This window comes from Rhinolophus hipposideros, assembly GCF_964194185.1.
Source record: "Rhinolophus hipposideros genome assembly, chromosome: 10".
NCBI lineage: Eukaryota > Metazoa > Chordata > Mammalia > Chiroptera > Rhinolophidae > Rhinolophus > Rhinolophus hipposideros.
Window position 1 is genome coordinate 34,897,943 of NC_138056.1, and position 19,509 is coordinate 34,917,451.

A 19,509-nucleotide genomic window follows, 5' to 3' on the forward strand; every position below is an offset into this window, starting at 1 on the left:
CCTACCTTAGAGTCATTCCCATTCTTTCCTGTAAGACCGACATACACAGATACATTATAGTGAAACAGTAAAAGCTTTTAGGAAATGAGAAACATAGTGTCACAGGAACCCTGAGGACAGAGAACTACTTCCACCTACAGAGTCAGGGAAGGCTTGTTTGATTTGGGCCTTGAGGGAGGAGAAAGATATTCTCAGGAAAACAGAAGATTGCGGTGGAGCAAGAAGTCAGAGTGATCCCACTCTGGTATTTCATGCAGAAAACGGCATATGCAAAAACCCAGAGTCTTATGAGGGACTGTATGATGGTGAGAGGATCAAAGTGGCAATACCTAAATGATCTCTAAGAATCTTTTCATCAACAAAAATAAACATTCAAAGTTCTTATTAAATTTGCACCTTGGTCTGTGAAGTTGTACATCCCTATTCTGCCTTTTCTTTTTAGAGTAGGTAAATATGTAGTTAAATTTTTTTTTTTTAAGTTTTGGTCTATTAGCAAAATACAGCATTTCTCCAATACTTAGGAAATCAAGGCTCATAAAAATTTTTAAGGGTCATCAAAAATTTTGAATAAAATTTACTTATTAGAAATAGAGCAGTTTTATCAATTTTGCCTCAATGTACACACTAAAGTTAAAAATCTCATCTAAATGGATTTATGACTTACTTAATTTCTTCTTCCTTATTGCCTTATTTAAGATTGTTTCTTCAACTGTTAGTGGTTTTTATATTTTGCAGGTATGGAAACTGTTCCTTGGTTTCCAAAGAAGATTTCTGACCTGGACCACTGTGCCAACAGAGTTCTGATGTATGGCTCTGAGCTAGATGCTGACCATCCTGTAAATATTTTTATTAAATATTTTCCTGAAAATAATTTAAAGCAAACTAAATATAAAAGGCATTTTTTTTCTTTTTTGGAGAAAGTGCCATTCTAGATTAAATAGGATCTTGTTGTTATTTGGATTTCAGGAAGTTTAGAGACCTCTCTGTTGGTGGGATTGAGACTATCTTCCTGAAGAGCATCTAACTTTATTGGCTCCAAAGCATCTGCCAGATGCCTGGCATTCCTACTAGTATGAGCTATTTATTCCAAGAGTTATACTGAAATCAAGACAGTATCTGCAGTCAGTTTTTATTAAAGTGGGCAGGGGTTTGGGAAAGGGGAGTAAAAATAGGATGGAGAAAACATTATCGCCCACTCTACCCAGCATAATTGGTTTATTAGGCAATTGATGAACTAAGAAGTTGTTTCCTTGGGAAATTATGTGGGATACAATACAGGCATGCAATTGGAGAGTTAATAAATCCAGAACATTAAGGTTGCTTATGGAGCTCTAGGATTCTGGGAGGGAGGAGAAAAACGAGTGCAATTGTAAAGTCGCATAGACCCAGACTTAGGCTCACTTCTACCACTTATTAGCTCTGTGATGGTGACCTTACATTGCCTTAGACAGCTCCCAGCCAACCCATCCATTTACTCTATATAATCTTTTGACTAATTTATAAATTGCTCTACCTGCCCTCAGGAAGCTTACAGTCTAGTTGAAAAAGATAAAGCACACGTAGATAAATAAACACATATGAGATTAAAATGTGAAAAGTGTGCTAAGTGGCATGAACAAATTGCTTTACGGTATGTATATGAGAGCAAACACGTCTAGCTGAAAAGATCAGTCGAGTGATTAAGGAAAAAAAATCTCACTTTTGGAAAAGAGCCTGTATTTAACTAGGGTGTTGCTTTTATGATTCTTCAAATGATTTTATTTTTGTAGCTACTATTATATTTTTGTATGTTTATATCCATAGTATCTTTTATCTTTGTAGCTACTATAGTATAAAGCTGTCCTATAACACTGACTTTCAAAATGGTCATAAGTTTCTACACAAAATAACAATTATGTAGATCTTTAATATAATAGCTTGGGTAACAATAAAGATGTTTTCTAAATATCATTTGTCAAGTGTATTTGTGTATGAATACTTAAAAACTTTTCTTTAATTATCAGGGTTTCAAAGACAATGTGTATCGTAAAAGACGGAAATATTTTGCAGACTTGGCTATGAACTACAAATAGTAAGTGCGTTATAAATATACCTTATCTAACTTAAAAATAATAAAATAAATAATAGAGTAAATTATGCTCATTTACTAAATAGAGAGTAAGATAAGTGCTACTGTTTATTGAATGCAAATTCAAAATAACTTCTTCCTTTTATTTCACTAGTGGAGACCCCATTCCTAAGGTCGAATTCACTGAAGAGGAAATTAAGACCTGGGGAACTGTGTTCCGGGAGCTCAACAAACTTTACCCAACCCACGCCTGCAGAGAGTATCTCAAAAATTTACCTTTGCTTTCTAAGTATTGTGGATATCGGGAAGATAATATTCCTCAGTTGGAAGATGTTTCAAACTTTTTAAAAGGTAATAAGCTAATTAATGTTTTGGGATGTGGAACTCTGTTTTGATCATGACAGAATTTTTAATAGAGGAATAAAGTCCATTTATATGGGAGGTCAGAATTTTCCTGTACTCTGCCCTGGAGTATTGGATCCTGTACTAGGCACCACATTTGAAGAAGGACAATCAGAACCTGGAGAAAGCGTAGAAGAAAATGAGCAGAATTTTAAGGGGATTGGAAAAGGTATCATTTGAATAAAAATTGAAGTACTCTTAGGGTGTTTAACCTGGAGATTTAAGGGACATTATAACTTTGTTTAAATATTTGAAGGTCATCTTATCTAGTAGAGGGATTACTACTCGTATGTGACCCTAAAGTAAAGGACTGTTGGGTAGAAACTGCAAGCTTTGGGCTTGAAATGGAAATGGAACAGGCTCACGAGGTGGTTAGTTCGCCATCCATGGAGGTGCTCACCAAAAGTTTCACACCCTCTTGTCAGAGATATGGTAGAGATGTATTTCAAGGAAAATATCAAAGGGAGAAACCAAAGTTAGAAGACAGTTCGAACAAAACATAGGTTTGATGGGGCTACCTGCACTGTCAACTCTGGTGGCCTCTAGATACATGTGGTTGTTGAAATAATTAAAATTAATGTCAATCAAAATGTTAGTTCCCCAGCCTCACTAGCCACATTTCACGTATTCAAGAGCACATGTGACTAGTGGCTATCCTACTCGGTAGCCTAGATACAGAACATTTCCATCAATGTGGAAAGTTCTACTGGACCATGAAGTCTCCCCATCAAAATGGGAGAATCCAAGTACAGAGCAACTGGGTGGAACTGGAATCCCAGAGTGTGAAGGTTTGAAACGAAGGGCAAGATTGGAGCTTAGAGAGCTCCCCTGAGCCACTGCGGCTCAGTGGCGGCTGCTTTCACAGTGGGTATGCAGTCTTGCCTGTTGTGGGGGTAGAAGAGCGAGCACCTTCTGGTTTAGGTAAAATAAAGAAACTACTTTAGAAGAGGAAGTACTGGCTAAAAATGGCATAGATTCAAAAATGGTTCTGATCTAAATTAATAGATCTTGTTAGTGAGTTGCTTTTTTAAAGTTAAGATTATCTAGGGGATATTCTAAACTTTTTAGGGAGACAGCGAGGTGTAGTATAGGAGACCCATACCTCTGAGGGCGGTTCTCATCCTACCTTTATCATCTGCTGTGTGGCCTTGGGCACATTATTGAGTCTCTAGGCCTCGGTTTTATAGTTGTCACAATGAGGAGAATAAGTCATATTGTGAACATGAAGGGAGATATGATATGTAAAAGGTATAACCCATTGCCTGGCCATGGTAAGTGCTTAATAATTATTACTTCCCCATAGTACACATGGGATAAATTTTAGTTTTCATGTTTTCTTTCAAAGTGTTAGTTGGTGCCACTGGGTGAGTTAAAATGCTGCAGTAAATGGTCCGTTCTGGTGAAGATTTTCACTGTATTTTCTCCCTTGCTTTGTAGAGCGCACAGGTTTTTCCATCCGTCCTGTGGCTGGTTACTTATCGCCAAGGGACTTCTTATCGGGTTTAGCCTTTCGTGTTTTTCACTGCACACAGTATGTGAGACACAGTTCAGACCCCCTTTACACCCCAGAGCCGTAAGTACTTCTACTTCAGCATTCATTCATCAAATAGCTTTTTGTAACAATGGTACCTACCTCATGAGTTTTTTCTGAAGATTAAATGAATGAGCACATGTAAAGCATTTAGAACATAATACATGCTCTGTGCTCTGTGTATGTTGGCCGTTATTATTACTATCATTAGCTGACAGCCTGTTAGATGACAGATGCTGTTCTAAGTATAGAGCATGTAACACTGAAAAAAAATCGGACAAAAATTCCTGCCTTCCTATAGTTTATATTCCAGTAGGGGATACAGATAATAAACATATATATGTTTATACATATATATATGTTTGTGTATATATATATATATTTTTTTTTTTCAGATGAGTGCCATAGAGAAAAATAAAAATAAAGCAGGGAAGGGCTGTGTGTGGGGTGTGTTGCTATTGCTATTTTAAAAAGGATGGTCAGGGAAGGCCTTGCAGGGAAGGTGACATTTGAATAGAGACCTGATTTTGGGTGGGGGGGGGTGTAGATGTCTATGTGTGTCTGTCTATAGGTACATATATATGTGTGTGTGTGTTTGTGAGTGGCCATGGTACTGAACCAAAATTGTTTCTTTATTTGATTATTGTCCTTTGTGATTTATTTCCAAAGTAATACTACCTGACCAATTTGAATAAACATAAGACCTGATTTTAATTTGATTGAATAGTTGATTGATGTATTTATGTTAAGCATCACATCTGTGACAGACCTGTACCTCTTTTCCAGGGATACCTGCCATGAACTCTTAGGTCATGTCCCCCTTTTGGCTGAACCTAGTTTTGCACAATTCTCCCAAGAGATTGGCCTGGCATCTCTTGGAGCTTCAGAGGAGACTGTTCAAAAGCTGGCAACGGTATAAATCTGGAACTAGCTATCTAGATCAGTAATTCTTTTTTTTTTAAACTTTTATTTATTTTTAAATGTGTTTTCCAGGACCCTTCAGATCCAACTCAAGTAGTTGTTTCAATCTAGTTGTGGAGGTCGCAGCTCACAGTGGCCCATGTGGGGATCGAACTGGCAACCTTGTTAAGAGCACGCACTCTAACCAACTGAGCTAACTGGCCACCTGTAGTAGCAAGGGGCTACGTTTTATGTGGCCACAGAATTTGGGTGTCGAATATGCATTCACCATGCACACTGAGACGAAGTTGAGGCAGCAAAACACTATTTATTAAGTGAGGCAATAAGTAAGATAGACAGAATAAAGCAAAGTAAGACAAAGAGCAACAGTGAGTTCTCACCACCCGAAGAGTGTTTCCAAGGTGCTGGGAAACCGAGACAGTGTCTTAGCTTCAGGTGTGTCCGGCAAGCGTCCCCGTCAGGGAGTTCTGACTCGGGCTCCCCCAGGATACTAACTATATAGGGTTTTTTCCAATAGATTACCAGTCGGGAAAGAATGCTAGGCCATAACGATTCCAATCAGCAAGAATGGGGACAATGAATCACAAATTTCAGGGTAATTATCTAGGGTAGAAGGCAGGGCACATAATTTCGGCAGTTTCACAATGTACATGAGGTTACTATGGCCACAGGGCAACCTACGTGATCCTATTCATGCGTTCTACCGGCGGGTCAGCTATTGCTCAACCAAGGGGGCTGGCGAGGCCTTCTCAAGTTTACTCCTGCTGACTGGGGAGTCAATGTCCAGGTGCCACTTGGACAGAGCGTTCCCCTGATGCAACAAGTGGAAGACACAAAGAGGCACCTAACTCACATTATATTTACTTCACACCACCCCAATATCAGTAATTCTAAATGGGGGAGGGATGTGAATGTTTGCATAGTTTAAAAGTGCATATTTAGGATGACCATTAGAAAATGTTTCTTTGTTCATATTTAGTTTAATTTAAATAATTTAAATAACATTCAAGGAGGATGTAAATTGTAAGATTTTTCAAAGAGAGACATGAGCTTAAGAAAAGGCAGAGAAACATACGAGTACAAGAATGTTAATTGTATATGTTCTTTCTCCAGTAAAACTGATAGGTTCCCTAAAATGATACTAAAACTATTTTTTTCCCTTACATATTTTATTTATTTATTTATTTTTATTTTTATTAGTTTCAGGTACACAAGACAAGGTAATATTTAACGTTCATCATTTATATCCCTCACACTGTGGACCCCCCCTCCCCCCAACCCCCATCCACTATCCCTCCAACATCCCACCAAGCCATTACATTATATATATAAAATTATAGTTGGCATTCATTATTGTTTAGCTTCCGGTGTACAGTGCTGTGACTAAAACTATTTTTGAGCAGTATGTACGAAGCACCATGCTGGAAATACAAAGATGAAGGCCCAGTACCTGTCTTGAAAGAACTTATACAGTACTTGAGGAGACAGTTATGTTTAAGAATAAGACAGTGATGGAGAGGTTCAGGCAGAATGCTCTGGGAGTGCAGAGAGCTGACGGGGGAGGGTTTCATGGAAGAGGAGCATCTGGACTAGCCCAGGAAAGATGAGACATGCTTTTAAGACAGGAGGAGGAGCATCGTGGGACAAGGGCACACCAGGGAAGGCCCTGCGTCTGGAGAAACAACAGGAAGCCAGAGCAGAGTGTAAGGGTGGGGAAGGCGGTGTGAAATAGGCTCGATGCTTCTCCAATTGGGGCTTGGGGACCATGGGCGTCCCTGAGACCCTTTCATGAGGTCAAAATCATGTGTAGGTAAAAGATCCATTGGAAGTGCAAAGTAGATGTAACAGACAGAGTTCATTGATACAGTTTTAGATTCCACATTGCAGCTGAAATTGAAGAAACTACCACTTTGAGTTTTGTTGTAGAGTCAAAGAAGAATATCCACAATTATCGTTAAAGGCTATTACAATATTCAACCCTCTTACAACTTATCTGTGTGAAGCTGAATTTTCTTCATATACTTTAACCATATGTGTTAGCCATTATTATTACTACTACTAATAATTGACAACCTGTTAAATGACAGGTGCTATTTTAAGCATAGAGGATGTAAAGCTGATAAAAAAAGACAAAAATTCCTGTCTTCATAGAGCTTATATTCCAGTGGGGGAATATATTAATACATAATGAGCAAATTTATTGCAACAGGTTACATAAAAGTAGATATGAGAATCCATCTGTTTTCCAGCCAGACATTAAATAATATCTAGCCAGACATTGAGAAGATTCACAACAATGTAAAACAATGCTACCTTTTCCCACATTTTTTTGTTTTGTACAATAGAGTTGCTTTTCACTAAAATGTTACTTATGTTACCATAAAATGGTTTATTATATTTTAAAATTCATTAGTGAACATTTAAATTTTTTCTGTGTTTTTTTTTTAAATATGGTAGATACAACTAGCTTTAACCCATATAAACAAAAGGTCTTTGGCGTCCTCAGTAATTATTAAGAGTATATAAAGGTCCTGGGAACAAAAGTTTGTGAAGTACTGATTTAGAATAAGGCCAGATTGCAGAAATATTGTGAATTAGTCTGGGAGTCTTGGACTTTATTCCAGGGTACTTTGGGTCATGAACAGTTGTAATTTGTTTTACATTGAGCCATTCAGGATGTGAAAGTAATATTGGTATCCTTTTGCAGTGCTACTTTTTCACTGTGGAGTTTGGTCTGTGTAAACAAGATGGGCAGCTGAGAGTCTTTGGCGCCGGCTTGCTTTCTTCTATCAGTGAACTCAAAGTAAGAGTTGTAAATCTTTGCACGTAACTATATTCACTTAATATAATTGATACGACTGGAAATAGTTTTTGGGTTTGAACAAGAGCTTACTATGGAAGATACTTAGGGTAGCAGTAAATATTGCTTAAGAGATACTTTTCTTGATTTCCCAAGTTTTCAGACATCTTTCTGTCTGTCTATCTATCTATCCATCCATCCATCCATCCATCCATCCATCCATCCATCCATCCATCCATCCATCCATCTACCCTTCTATCAATCATCTACCTATCTATATCTTTTAAATAAAAAAAATATGTTAAAGCTCTTGTTTGCAAATTCTTGCTATTTCCTCACTATTTTTGGTGTGCTAGCAATAACTTCTAGGGAATTTTTTGAGATTTATTATTTAGTCAATAAAGGAATAAAGAGGTTTGTTGAGTGGTGGGTGTGTATGAAACTGTCCAAGGCGCTCTGCTGCTCTCAAGGAGCCGACCAGCTGGCGGTGGGTACAAGTCATGCACAGGAATAACTAGTGCCAGTAGAATGTAGGTGCCATAATACAGCTCCTTGGGCGCCTCCTACCTGGAGAGGAGTGTTAGAACAATCTAGATATCTTGGGGCATTTATGGAGAAGCATTTGTTTTGCTGGAGAGTATTATGGGTTAAATAAATATAGCCATTTGTTGTGCTAGAGAATATTATGGGTTAAATGGAACTATAGGAAATAAGTTTGGAATTGTAGGTTGGGGCCATTGCATTAGTAATACATTCAGAGGTGTGGTGTTTCTGGCAGCTGTGTGTTGAATGTGATCAATGAAAATAGATAGTATTGTTTGATTCACTGACTCTTTGTCCTCTAGCATGCACTTTCCGGACATGCCAAAGTAAAGCCCTTTGACCCCAAGGTCACCTGCAAACAGGAATGTCTCATCACAACTTTTCAGGATGTCTACTTTGTATCTGAAAGCTTTGAAGATGCGAAGGAGAAGATGAGGTAGAGTATATCTTCCTCCTGTCTTAATTTTCCTTGGCAAAAGAGAGGTCTAATAATGGTGTGAAATCACAGAAGTCAGCAACTGGATCATAAGAAGCCTACTAGTTGCCTTCTGCCTATAACATATCTCCCTTTCACAACAAATATTTAGAGTATGCTGTTCATAATGATGTTTGGTAGTTGCAAATATGAGTCAGATACATTGAGAAATTGGTTTCTTCTCATTTCTTCCATTCAGAGAGCTTATAATCTAATAGAAAAACTAAACTATACACAAATTACTGTATAACAAAGTAGAAAGCCTTAGAGGAGATACTTCTGAAACATTGTTCAGCATTTTACTCAGGAGTAATTCAGTTCAGCTGGAGGAACAAGAAAAGCTTAATGACATTTTAGAAGGGACTTGAAGGATGGATAGATAGCATTTAGATATGTTAAATTATAGGCCAAGGGACAGCATGAAAAAGCTAAGGAGGTGGAAAAATATAGGAGACATGTGTGATGCAATTAAAGCTTTGCTTTAACTATGAGTCAGCTAACTGTTGTTAAGAAAGGAGGGTATTGGAGCCAGAGAAACTACTTCGATTTCTACAATACTTAAACTGAAAATAAAAACTGGAACTAAGGGAGAGCTTGTAGGAAAAGAAAGGATAGCAGAATCAACAAAACAACATTTGGTGGAAGGGGTCCTGAGGTCTTACTGTGACAATGGAGACAGATAGGGGTTGAAGACATGCTTGTTGTCTTCCAGAGATTTTTCCAGTTGAGGAGTTAAGCTGTGCACAGAGCCAGGTAACACTACCAGAAGGGCTGCTTCTAATACCTATGGTACCTTTGTGCCAACTAGGAGAGGGGGCCCCTCTGGGTAGACTAGGTGGATTGCAAGCTGGATTTCAGCCCCTGCTCGTGTGAAGTTGTTCTCAACTACATGATCATCCCTAGGGGTCCCGAAAATGATTGTACTTGGGGGTGCGCCAAAGGAAGGTTCAAAGTTTGGCTTGATAAAGAAAGCAGAACTTTCATGCTTGAAGTAAGGGTAGAATTTAGGTCATTTGAGAGAGACTAGAGGAACACATTCTACGCAGAAAGCATGGACATGTGAAGGAGGCAGGACTGTTCTTGGCCTATCTCAGTGTGTGTGTGTGCGCGCGCGTGGGTGTAGGTGTAGTTATGGAAATCACAGGAGTCCGTTAGTATGTGGTGTTGTTGCCATTGTCTACTGATAAAGCTACTGTGATAGGACTCCTTACTGTAGTTAAGAGATGGACAAAGTAAGAAATTGTTAATAAAGGCCTCCACAGGATCTTGCCCTGGCAATGCAGGACGGATATATCCGTGACTACTTTACCTTTTCTACCTGTGTGGGATTGCCAGGGGCCGCTCCACATGCAGTGTAGGGAAGTAGGTCAAGTTGGTTACATGAATATCTAATAAACATTGGCCTGTTGTCTAGTGTGTGAAATAGGTTTGCTGTTGTTTATTTTGTTTTCATCATTTCCTCCCCAAAACTATTGCCTTTTATTTGTTGTTGTTGTTTTTGTTTTAATAGAGAATTCACCAAAACAATTAAGCGCCCCTTTGGAGTGAAGTATAATCCGTATACACGGAGTATTCAGATCTTGAAAGACACCAAGAGCATAACCAGCGCCATGAATGAGCTGCGCCATGACCTTGACGTTGTCAGTGACGCCCTTGCCAAGGTCAGCAGGCAGCTGAGCATCTGACAGTTGTCAGTCTTAATCCTGAGAGCATCTGAGCATCAATTCAGAGGTTGGCGGGCCAACTCTTGCTTTTCCTGAAGGCTTGGTCATGGTGAAACAGCAGCCAAATAATATTTTCTTCTCTTGTTCCGTACTGGATCATTAGTCGTTGAAAATTTGTATCTGAGTGCTCTAGCCACCACCTATTATTATTATTATTATTATTATTATTATTATTATTATTTGGTAACAGCTTTAGTAAAATAAGATTCACATACCATACAATTCACTGACCACCGTTTTTTAATTTAATTTTTTATTTATTTATTTTTTATAGACAGAGGTTGTTTGACTCAACAGACAGATCTAGTCCCAGCCTGATTCTGTTTCCCAGTCCGTGTTGATGACCACTTAAACTCTCCGGATGGGTGTTATGGAGCTGTCTATATTGCTCCCTAAGATCCGCTTATTTCTAAAGTATCTTGCTTATCACTGAATTTTCACTGAGCTCCATCACATTCACGCCCCTAAACTTAATAGACCAGCTGTCAGCATGAGAAACAGTATAAAGGCCTTCACACATGAAGCATACTTAGTAAAAAACAAGTAGTTTTGTTTCAAGTGTAGTGTCTTGTAGGGATATAGGAGTAGCTAAGTCTGGAAAGGTTGGTTGGGATATAATTCTTATGACCAGACTAAGAATTTGGGACTTAGTTTTGAAGGCATTAGGGAGCCCCTTCTCAAGTGACCAGCCCCCTTGAAACTCTTTGCATTCTATGGCATTGCACGATGCTGGTTTTGTTTTAACTTATCTGTCCTCCATGGAACCCAAGGGAACTTATGGCATTGCATGATGCTGGTTTTGTTTTAGCTTATCTGTCCTCCATGGAGCCCAAGGGAACTTGGCGGGTGTACCACTTGTAAGGAAGGCCCTGTGTACTCAGACATGCAGCCCCAGGTATCGTGAGGTGATTGTCCTCTGGTTAGCAGGAGACAGTGTTGTCAAAGGAAGAGTTCAAACAGATGGAGGAGAAAAGCACAAAGTTAAAGCTGAAAAAGCAGTGCTGAGCACTTTATTTCCAAGGTAGAAGGTGACACCATCAATAGGAAGCAACTCATGAGGGTAGAGTGGGGAAACAGGGAGGAAATGGAATGTGCATTCTAGGAATGTCAGGAAGAACATTCTAGGACCGACACTGTAATAGTGGAAGGGTTGTAAGATTGGCTTTTATGTGGTGTCAGCTGTGTGGTACAGGGAGTAGGCCTGATATGAACCGGTGAAGCTGGACTCCCAAATACATGCTGTGTCTCTTTAGTTTGCTCCTTTCTTCCCCTCTACCCACTAAAGAAAGACTTTCCTCAAGTGTGTCGTTGACCTTCTCTCTCTGCTATCTCTTCATGGGGAATATCCACAACCATGACTTCAATTCTTATTTTGTGTGACTGTCATATTTGCAATTCTAACACTAACATCTTTCTTGAAATTTTGCCTCTTGATTTCAGCTGTCTGCTGGATATTTCCATCTAAATGTCCCATAAATTAGGCCAATGTTGTACGTTTTGTGGCACCATTCATATAGAATGCAATTCGGTTATGTAACATGGCTGTGCTGCCAAGTATTTCATACTCAGCAAGACCAAAACGAAACTTAGAACCGCCTGAATATTATCCCCCAACAGCTTCTTCTCCCAGTGATCTCATTTCTATTAATGCTATTTTAAGGGTCATATTTTCAGCCAATTTTCCATTCCTAAGAAACTGTTCTTATTTTTTCACATTAATAGACAAACTATATACCATTTAACATGTTTTATTTCAACAGACTGCTAGATCTTTTAATCCTTTTTAGACCTCAAAAGAAATTATAAAAATCTCTCTAAAAATTGCTTTCATTTTATGTTATATTAGGAAATAGAATTGGGAAAGGTAATTCGTGCTATTTCATATATTTACTTATTTATAAATTTTAATAGCTGATTAACCATTAAATATATATTTGATAGTAAATACATCTAAGTCAGTTAATCTAAAAAGCATTTGAAATATTCCTTAACTAGTTTACAATTAGTGTATTTGGTTGCAAGGAAATCTATTGTAAGCTAACCAAGATAGATGGTAAATAACAGCAAATTATGCATACTGCATCTGGTTATTTTCATACAACTTTGATCATGGTGAAGGATCATAGTTATTGAATTTTAAAATGATGGTATTTAAAATCACTCTGTGACTAAATAAATGTTTAAAGGCATAACCATTATAATTCACAGCTTTAGAATAATGGAAATATTTAATGATTGATTTCAGTTCTTCTAACCTCTGGATTTGTGATATTTGATAAATCAGGATTCCTGAGAATCTTAGAATTTTCATGCATTTTAAATGTATGTCTTCAAAGTATCCAGGAATATGTTAATAGTTACTCAAATATGAGAACAGAATTGAGCCAAAAGTTTGGTTCATAATTCTTAATTACTGAGTTGTTACTCAAAGACATATAGTATTTTCCTGACTTTTTGAAGAAAGCTCCAAAAGCTGGATATCAGAATGCCTACATTTCTTAATCTGCCTATTTTGTCATTCATAATTATACAGTAGTAATGACCCACGAAAATGTACAAAATTAGAATGAATTTTTAAGTTCACTTCCAAATTGGAAAAAAAAAATCCTGGAATTCTTTAAAGAACATATAATAGAATTCATATGTTAATTTCTCGGAATTGTATAAGTATACGGTGGTCTATTTCAGTCTAGTCTTTGTTTGACAATGTGATATATATGTATGATTTGCAAGTTTGTTATTCAACTGGATAATAAATGGACACAAAATTCATGTTCTCAACAAGCATTTATTTTTTTGTCAAGCATGTTTAAAACTGATTTAAATATATATAGCAATTGCCTTAGTTTAAGAAATCTATGACATCCTTACACTTCTTAAAAATGCTATGAATATGTGAGATAAGGGAAGCCCAACACACCTAGAATCCAATAACCACTTTTCAAAATTCTTGGTAAAGGGTCATTCTCATGTTCCTCATCTGTAAAATGAGCTAAATCTATTTCATTGGGTCATTGGAGGAATTATGTTGTGAGAAGACTTGTAAAAAGAAACATATTATCCACATGTAAAGACTCATTAATATAAATCACTCTCCTAATCAGAGATCTTCCATAGCTTCTGGTTGATTTTATCTTCCTCTGGAGGGAATTAACTTTTACCTCTAGCAGGAAGTACATATATAATGGCATGGAAAGATCTTCTTAGTCCAGTTCGAGATTAAGCCAATTTCAGTCTTTGTGAGGGCTGGTCTACTTTCAGTTCTACTTTTAGGGTTAACCCCCTACTTTTAGGGTTCGGCCTTTTAGGGGTCCCAAAGGAAAGCTATGCGTGTGTCTCTGGGCTTCTTCTTGTGGACCCTGAACTCCTACTTTTGTCTCCTCCTTCATTCTCATCCCTTCTACCCACATAAGATTGCTAAAGTACTGTTCAGTTTCTCAGCTTCTCAGCTGCTGCTTTCAGCCCAGTTTCTTAGCTTCCAACTCACTGCTTGCTAGTTAGCAAATGCTTCAAGCAGAAAAGATGTGCCAAATATAATCTCTCAGCTTCCAGATATTGGCCCTTTAAGTTCTGGCTGCTTTGATAGTTCTCCAGTGACTTGAAACAGATTTTTAAAATATTTTCCCCAGCCGTTCTAGTTGTTTTGATGAGAGAGTTGGTCTGGCAGCTAGCTAATCTGCCTTTATCAACAGCAGAAATCTGACCTTGGAGTAAATCGTATAACTTCGTGGATCTCAGTTTTCTCGTCTACAAGATAATTATGATCTTCCCGATACTTATCACACCTGTAATATTGAGAAGATCAAACAAGATAACCTAATGGAATAAATTTCCTCACCTGTATGGTAGAGAGATATATATAGTCTGTATGGCCCAAAATACTTTATAATTTCCTCTTATGGGGATATAAGGCATCTGAAAGTGATACCCTCAAATAGTTTAAATCTTGGTCCATTCAAGAACTGCAACTCAACCAGGCTACGAACGGGAAGAGCTAGAGAGTGGCATGTAAATAGTTGAAATAGTTACATCTCACCACTTCCAAGAAATTGTATTAAGGAATATAACATAATAATATCACTGTAAGTTAGCTAAAGCATTGCTGCATGGATATGCAAGGGGTGAAATCTCCCAGACCTTCTCTCTAGTAAAACTAGCTCTGGGTAGTTCCTCCTTGCTCCTTTGGGTGAAATCTTGGGTCCTGGCCTTGAATTTTCTGCTCACTCTCAGTCCTTAGCTTGTAATATCTCTGTCTGTGTCTCTTTCTCTCTCTTCAGTATTTTAAAAGTTCAGTCTTAAGTAAAAGCTAAAAACTTTATCTAAGTTTACCATTTTTCTTCTTCTTTAGAACTGAGAAAGGGTGTGCTTAGCTTCTTTATTTTCTTGCTCCTCCTTCCCCACCCTCTTAATGCCTCTGGCTTCTCCAGGGTTTGGGAATGATGGCAGAAAAGAGAGGTAAGGAGTAGAAAGTTCTTTTTGGTCTGATACGGCTGTGAGTAGGCATCAGGGCTTTCTGTACTTGGTGAGTATTTAGTGCTGACTCATTCTCTGGGTGTTTTGGAAGACCTTCCCACCTTATTTCTTAGGATCTCTTGATGTGGGTAAATGTACCTCTCTGACTGGGCTGTTGAGTTCATCTCCCGTAGCCTCTTAAGAATCTAGTGGTCAACTCTTTTGGGGTGTCACTTCACCCCTCCAGAATTCCCTTGGACAGGGTCTAAGACCATCCCCCTGGCCAAATTGCTCATGCGTACTCAGACTTTCTTTGTCATGAAAAACGGGGTATGAAAGACCTCTCCAAAACATCAATCTTCCTTGCTCAACTATCAGAGCAGTGATCTGACTAAAAGCTATTGGTTTTCTCAACACGAATTGGATGGCAGCTTGACTGGAGGGATATATAAGTAGCCCAGCTGAAGCATGTCTTTCCTTAGACATGAGATAGGAGGGACTCACAGCATATTGTCAACTATTGCCACATACCATTTCCCCCCCAAAATAAGACCTAGCCGGACCATCAGCTCTAATGCATCTTTTGGAACAAAAATTAATATAAGGCCCGGTCTTATTTTACTATAAAACCAGGTATATAATATACAATACAATACAATACAATATAATACAATATAATATAATATATAATACAATATAATAGCGGGTCTTATGTTAATTTTTGCTCCAAAAGACGCATTAGAGCTGATGGTCTGGCTAGGTCTTGTTTTCGGAGAAACACGGTATCCTATCAGAATTCTCTCTCAGTCTCTCCAATCTCTTTCATACACTGGCAATCATACCCTGGTTTCTAGACACCTTCACAAGTTATTTTTGGTGGTCGTGTACCTCATTTTATTAATATAATGTGGGTGTACTGGCACTTAATGTCTTGGGGTCTTAGTCCAAACAAATAGGGTCCCATTTTTATGTCCTCTTACATATGCATCAGCAAGCATGGTATAATTTTCGCACGTCACAGTCTCCCGAGAAGGAAGAGCTGCTTTACCTCTTTAAAGTTTGTATTGTTCTTAGCCTGGACATTGATGTTCTCAAGATGCCATAGGCTGGAGAGGTAAAGGTGAGGTGCTGCCCTCAAGTGGTCTTACAAGCAGAAACAATGAGGAGTGGGTGGAGAGAAAGAACAGGAAAGGGCTGAGCTCACCCCAGACACTTTCCAGGGCTCCGAGGCATAAAGGGTGATGAGTATTGGAGGCTTGTGTACAGGGGGTCAAGAACTAGTGAATATGGATTATCATTTTTAATGCAGCCCCATTTGTAGCCATAATAAAATGTGTGGCTTGGAAAGGGTTAAGTACAAAAAATAAAATAAAAATCACCTGTAATATACCAATTTTCCATTCAAACGTGTACACACACACACACACCTGTGGAAAATTGGTATAATACTTTAACAACATATCATGAATATTTCCTTTATTTAATATCTTCCAAAACATTTTTAAATGGCAGCCTAGTTTATTCCATTGCATGTCTATGTCATAATTAAATCAATTTATTTTTGGATTTTCAGGTAGTGAAGTTCTTTCCGATTACATGTAACCCTATAATGAATAACTTGCAGTTTAAGTTTTTGTGCACAGCTCTGATTATGCTCTTGTGATAAATTAACAGAAGTGGAATTACTGGGTAAATATCTATTTATCTATTTTTATGTTTCCAATATGCATTGCCACATTTTCCTTCAGGAAAATTGTACTTATTTAGCTTCCACCAAAAGTATACGGGGGTTTCTGATAAAGGCCATTGTATATAAAAATTTTTGTTCGGTGAAAATTATCTGGTATTGATGATCAGAATCAGAGCAGGGCCAGGCGGAGCTCTGAGTTAGAAGGCCGCCCTGGCAGGAATCCCCGAGAACCAGCCTCTTCAGTGTCCCGAGGTGTAAGTTCTCGTTGGTGCCAGGCGCTGAAGGAGACACCAACCACGTAAGACACTGTACTCGCCTACCAAAAAGCTCCACCAGATTTTGCAAACGCACACCAAAGCAGGCCCAGCGACAGTGTGGCCTAAGACCCTGGGGAAGGACCCTTCTCACCCCTTCCCAGGCTTAATTTCTTCCCCATTAAAGGGTGACACAATTCCTGCCCTGCCAGCCCCTCTGGGCTGTCGTGAGGCTCCAAGGAGATAAAAACGTGCAGGAGCGTGGTGCAGGCGTATAGAATTATAAGGGGAGGAAGAGACACGGACCCTGCAAGACCGGAGGCCGGGGGCGGAGACGCTCAGAGCGCGCCGGGGCGGGGCCACTGGTAGGCGGCTCAGGAGGCGGCACCTGGGCGCGGTCCTCGGCCCCGCCCCGCCCCGCCCCGCCCCCAACCACAGGCCCCGCCCCGCCCCGCCCCAACCACAGGCCCCGCCCCGCCCCGCCCACACCCCCAGGCCCCTAGTCCCTCCCCCGGCGGGCCCCTCCTCCGGCCCCTTCCGGAAGCGCTCGCGGAGTGTCCCCGCATGGAGCGCGAGCTGGGCGCCGCCGAGGCTACCCCTGCCGCGGCCGCGCTCTTCGCCTGGGTACGTGGCTCCGCCCCCGGGCCGGGGCCGCTGGGACTGAGGGTCGCGCGGACGCCGGGAGCTCCGCGCCTCGGCGTGGGCGGTCCTGGGCTGCGCAGCCGAGGTCCGATCCCGGCTCCGGCCCCGGCTCTGGGTTGGAGGATCCTGGGCTGGGGTCTGAAGTGGAGAGGGCGGGGAGGCGAGGGTCTTCACGCGGTGACTTAGGGGGCCTGCGGCCGCGGGGTCCGGGCCGGAGGGGCTGCGGCGCAGTGGGGAGGACCTGTCTCCGGGGCCGAGCGTCGGGTTCGGCGAGAGCTCCGGGAAAGACCGTGGCGGCCTCTGGAGGGACAGGATCGCCCCGTCGGGCTAACTGCTCCCCGCCCTCCCAGGCCTGGAGGATGGAGGCCTCGCCCCAGCCCTACCCCAGCCTGGCGGGAGCATCGTTTGATGTGAGGCCTGCGGTGTTTGGCGGCGCAGCGGGCGGAGACCCTGCATCGTTACTGATACTCCGCTGTGACCGGATCTTGCCCGCATGGAGGCGTGGGAGTCTGCGCTGGTGCTGGTTTGACGGGCACACTGGGAGACAGGAGGCATCTTTTTGTCTCTCGTGGCTGGGGGAGAGGATGGTCTCCGCACAGGCGTGTGCGGCAGGCACCGACCAGATGCACGGGAACGACCAGACGCAGTGTCGCGTGGTTCTTCATAGCCGTATCCCAATTGTAATGAAACGTATAACTTGTTAATGCCAGGCTCCTTGGCTAGAACGTAAGCGTTGGAAGCGTGGGTACCGTGCCTGTCTTGTTCACGGTGCCCGGGGCCTGCTTGTTGTAAGGTGCTCAGTAAGTATTTGTTGACTAATGAATGAATGAGGACCTGTTGTGTGAGAGCTAGTACGTGCTGGTCTTTTGAGAAAAGCACCGGAGTGAAAGACTTCCAACTCTAGTATGGGGTGGGGGGAAAGGGACAGAAATACCTGTATTGCGCTTAAACCAGGATGTATTAACTAGTTGAAAAAAGCAGTAAGTATCAGTACAAGGGAGCACTTGTATGTAAGACTGCAGACTGGCAGGAGGGAGAACGTGGTGTGGCCCGAGGTAGTCTGAGTGTCTTTGAGCTGGGGGTGGTGTTGGGGATGGAGTGTTTGCCTGGCCTGGGTGCTGTCTCCAGCCTTTCCCAGGCCAGACACTGGTCTGTGGGGAGAGAGAAACGTCGGACAGAAAAAGCCTTTCAGATAGGGCCTTGTCTGTACTGAAACAAAACGGCTGTCGAATGTAACCCCACTGCTGTGCTTGGAGGTCTGATGGTGTGTTCTTCCGGCTGCATTAATGTGTGTGGAGGGGTGTATTAGTTTGCTCTGCTGCCATAACAAAATGCCAGAGACTGGGGGGATTGAACAATGGAAGTTTATTTTCTCACAGTTTTGGAGGTCAGCAGTCCAAGATCAAGGCGTCAGCAGGTTCAGTTTCTTCTGAGACCTCTCTCTTTGGTTTGCAGATGGCTGCCTTCTTTCTGTGTTCTCACGCGGCCTTTGCTCTGTGTGACAGCATCCCTGTGTTTCTTCTTATAAGGACACCAGTCATGTTGGATTAGGGCCACGTCTTTATGACCTCATTTAACCTTAATTACCTTTTCAAAGGTCCTATCTTCAAACACAGTCACATTCTGAGGTAGGGTTTCAACAAATAAATTTTAGGGGAACACAATTCAGTCCATAACAAGGGGATTTACCTCCTTGGAGGTGTGTGTGGTGTGTGTGTGTGTGTGTGTGTGTGTGTGTGTGTGGTAAGGAAGGGAGGCAAATACAGCTTAATAAGTTGTACTGAAATTTCCTTTTGTTTTGCTTTATCGTAGATTTAGGATCTCTTGCTGCGTTATAAAAATTTGGTCCCATAACTTGAATTCCATAATGCTGGTATCTGACGTTCTGTTCAGCAACCTGTAGCCTTGGTAATGGAGCAGCCACTGAGAACTCAGTGTTGACAGAGAAATCCTGTGCATTGCCCTCCACGTCACAATGGAAGCTTTTCATTTTATCTTTCCTAGATG

At 40.8% G+C, this 19,509-nt stretch overlaps 1 protein-coding gene across 12 annotated transcripts in view; it reads left to right on the forward strand.

Moving 5' to 3' along the window:
- Positions 1–19,509, forward strand: part of LOC308503679 (tryptophan 5-hydroxylase 1) — a 221,256-nt gene that overhangs the window by 9,513 nt on the left and 192,234 nt on the right. For 11 of the 12 annotated variants that reach the window (XR_013994230.1, XR_013994231.1, XR_013994232.1 and 8 more), the window contains exons 4-11: positions 736–836; positions 2,004–2,071; positions 2,223–2,419; positions 3,908–4,043; positions 4,788–4,914; positions 7,630–7,725; positions 8,568–8,701; positions 10,251–10,401. Coding sequence is in view for 8 of the 12 variants with exons in the window: in XM_081063186.1 (XP_080919312.1) it covers positions 736–836; positions 2,004–2,071; positions 2,223–2,419; positions 3,908–4,043; positions 4,788–4,914; positions 7,630–7,725; positions 8,568–8,701; positions 10,251–10,401 (1,010 nt within the window). In the remaining 4 variants the exon portion in view is untranslated. Of the gene's footprint in view, positions 1–735; positions 837–2,003; positions 2,072–2,222; positions 2,420–3,907; positions 4,044–4,787; positions 4,915–7,629; positions 7,726–8,567; positions 8,702–10,250; positions 10,402–17,395; positions 17,485–19,509 lie in introns of those variants that run through there. The other variant, XM_081063188.1, reaches the window with a different exon arrangement.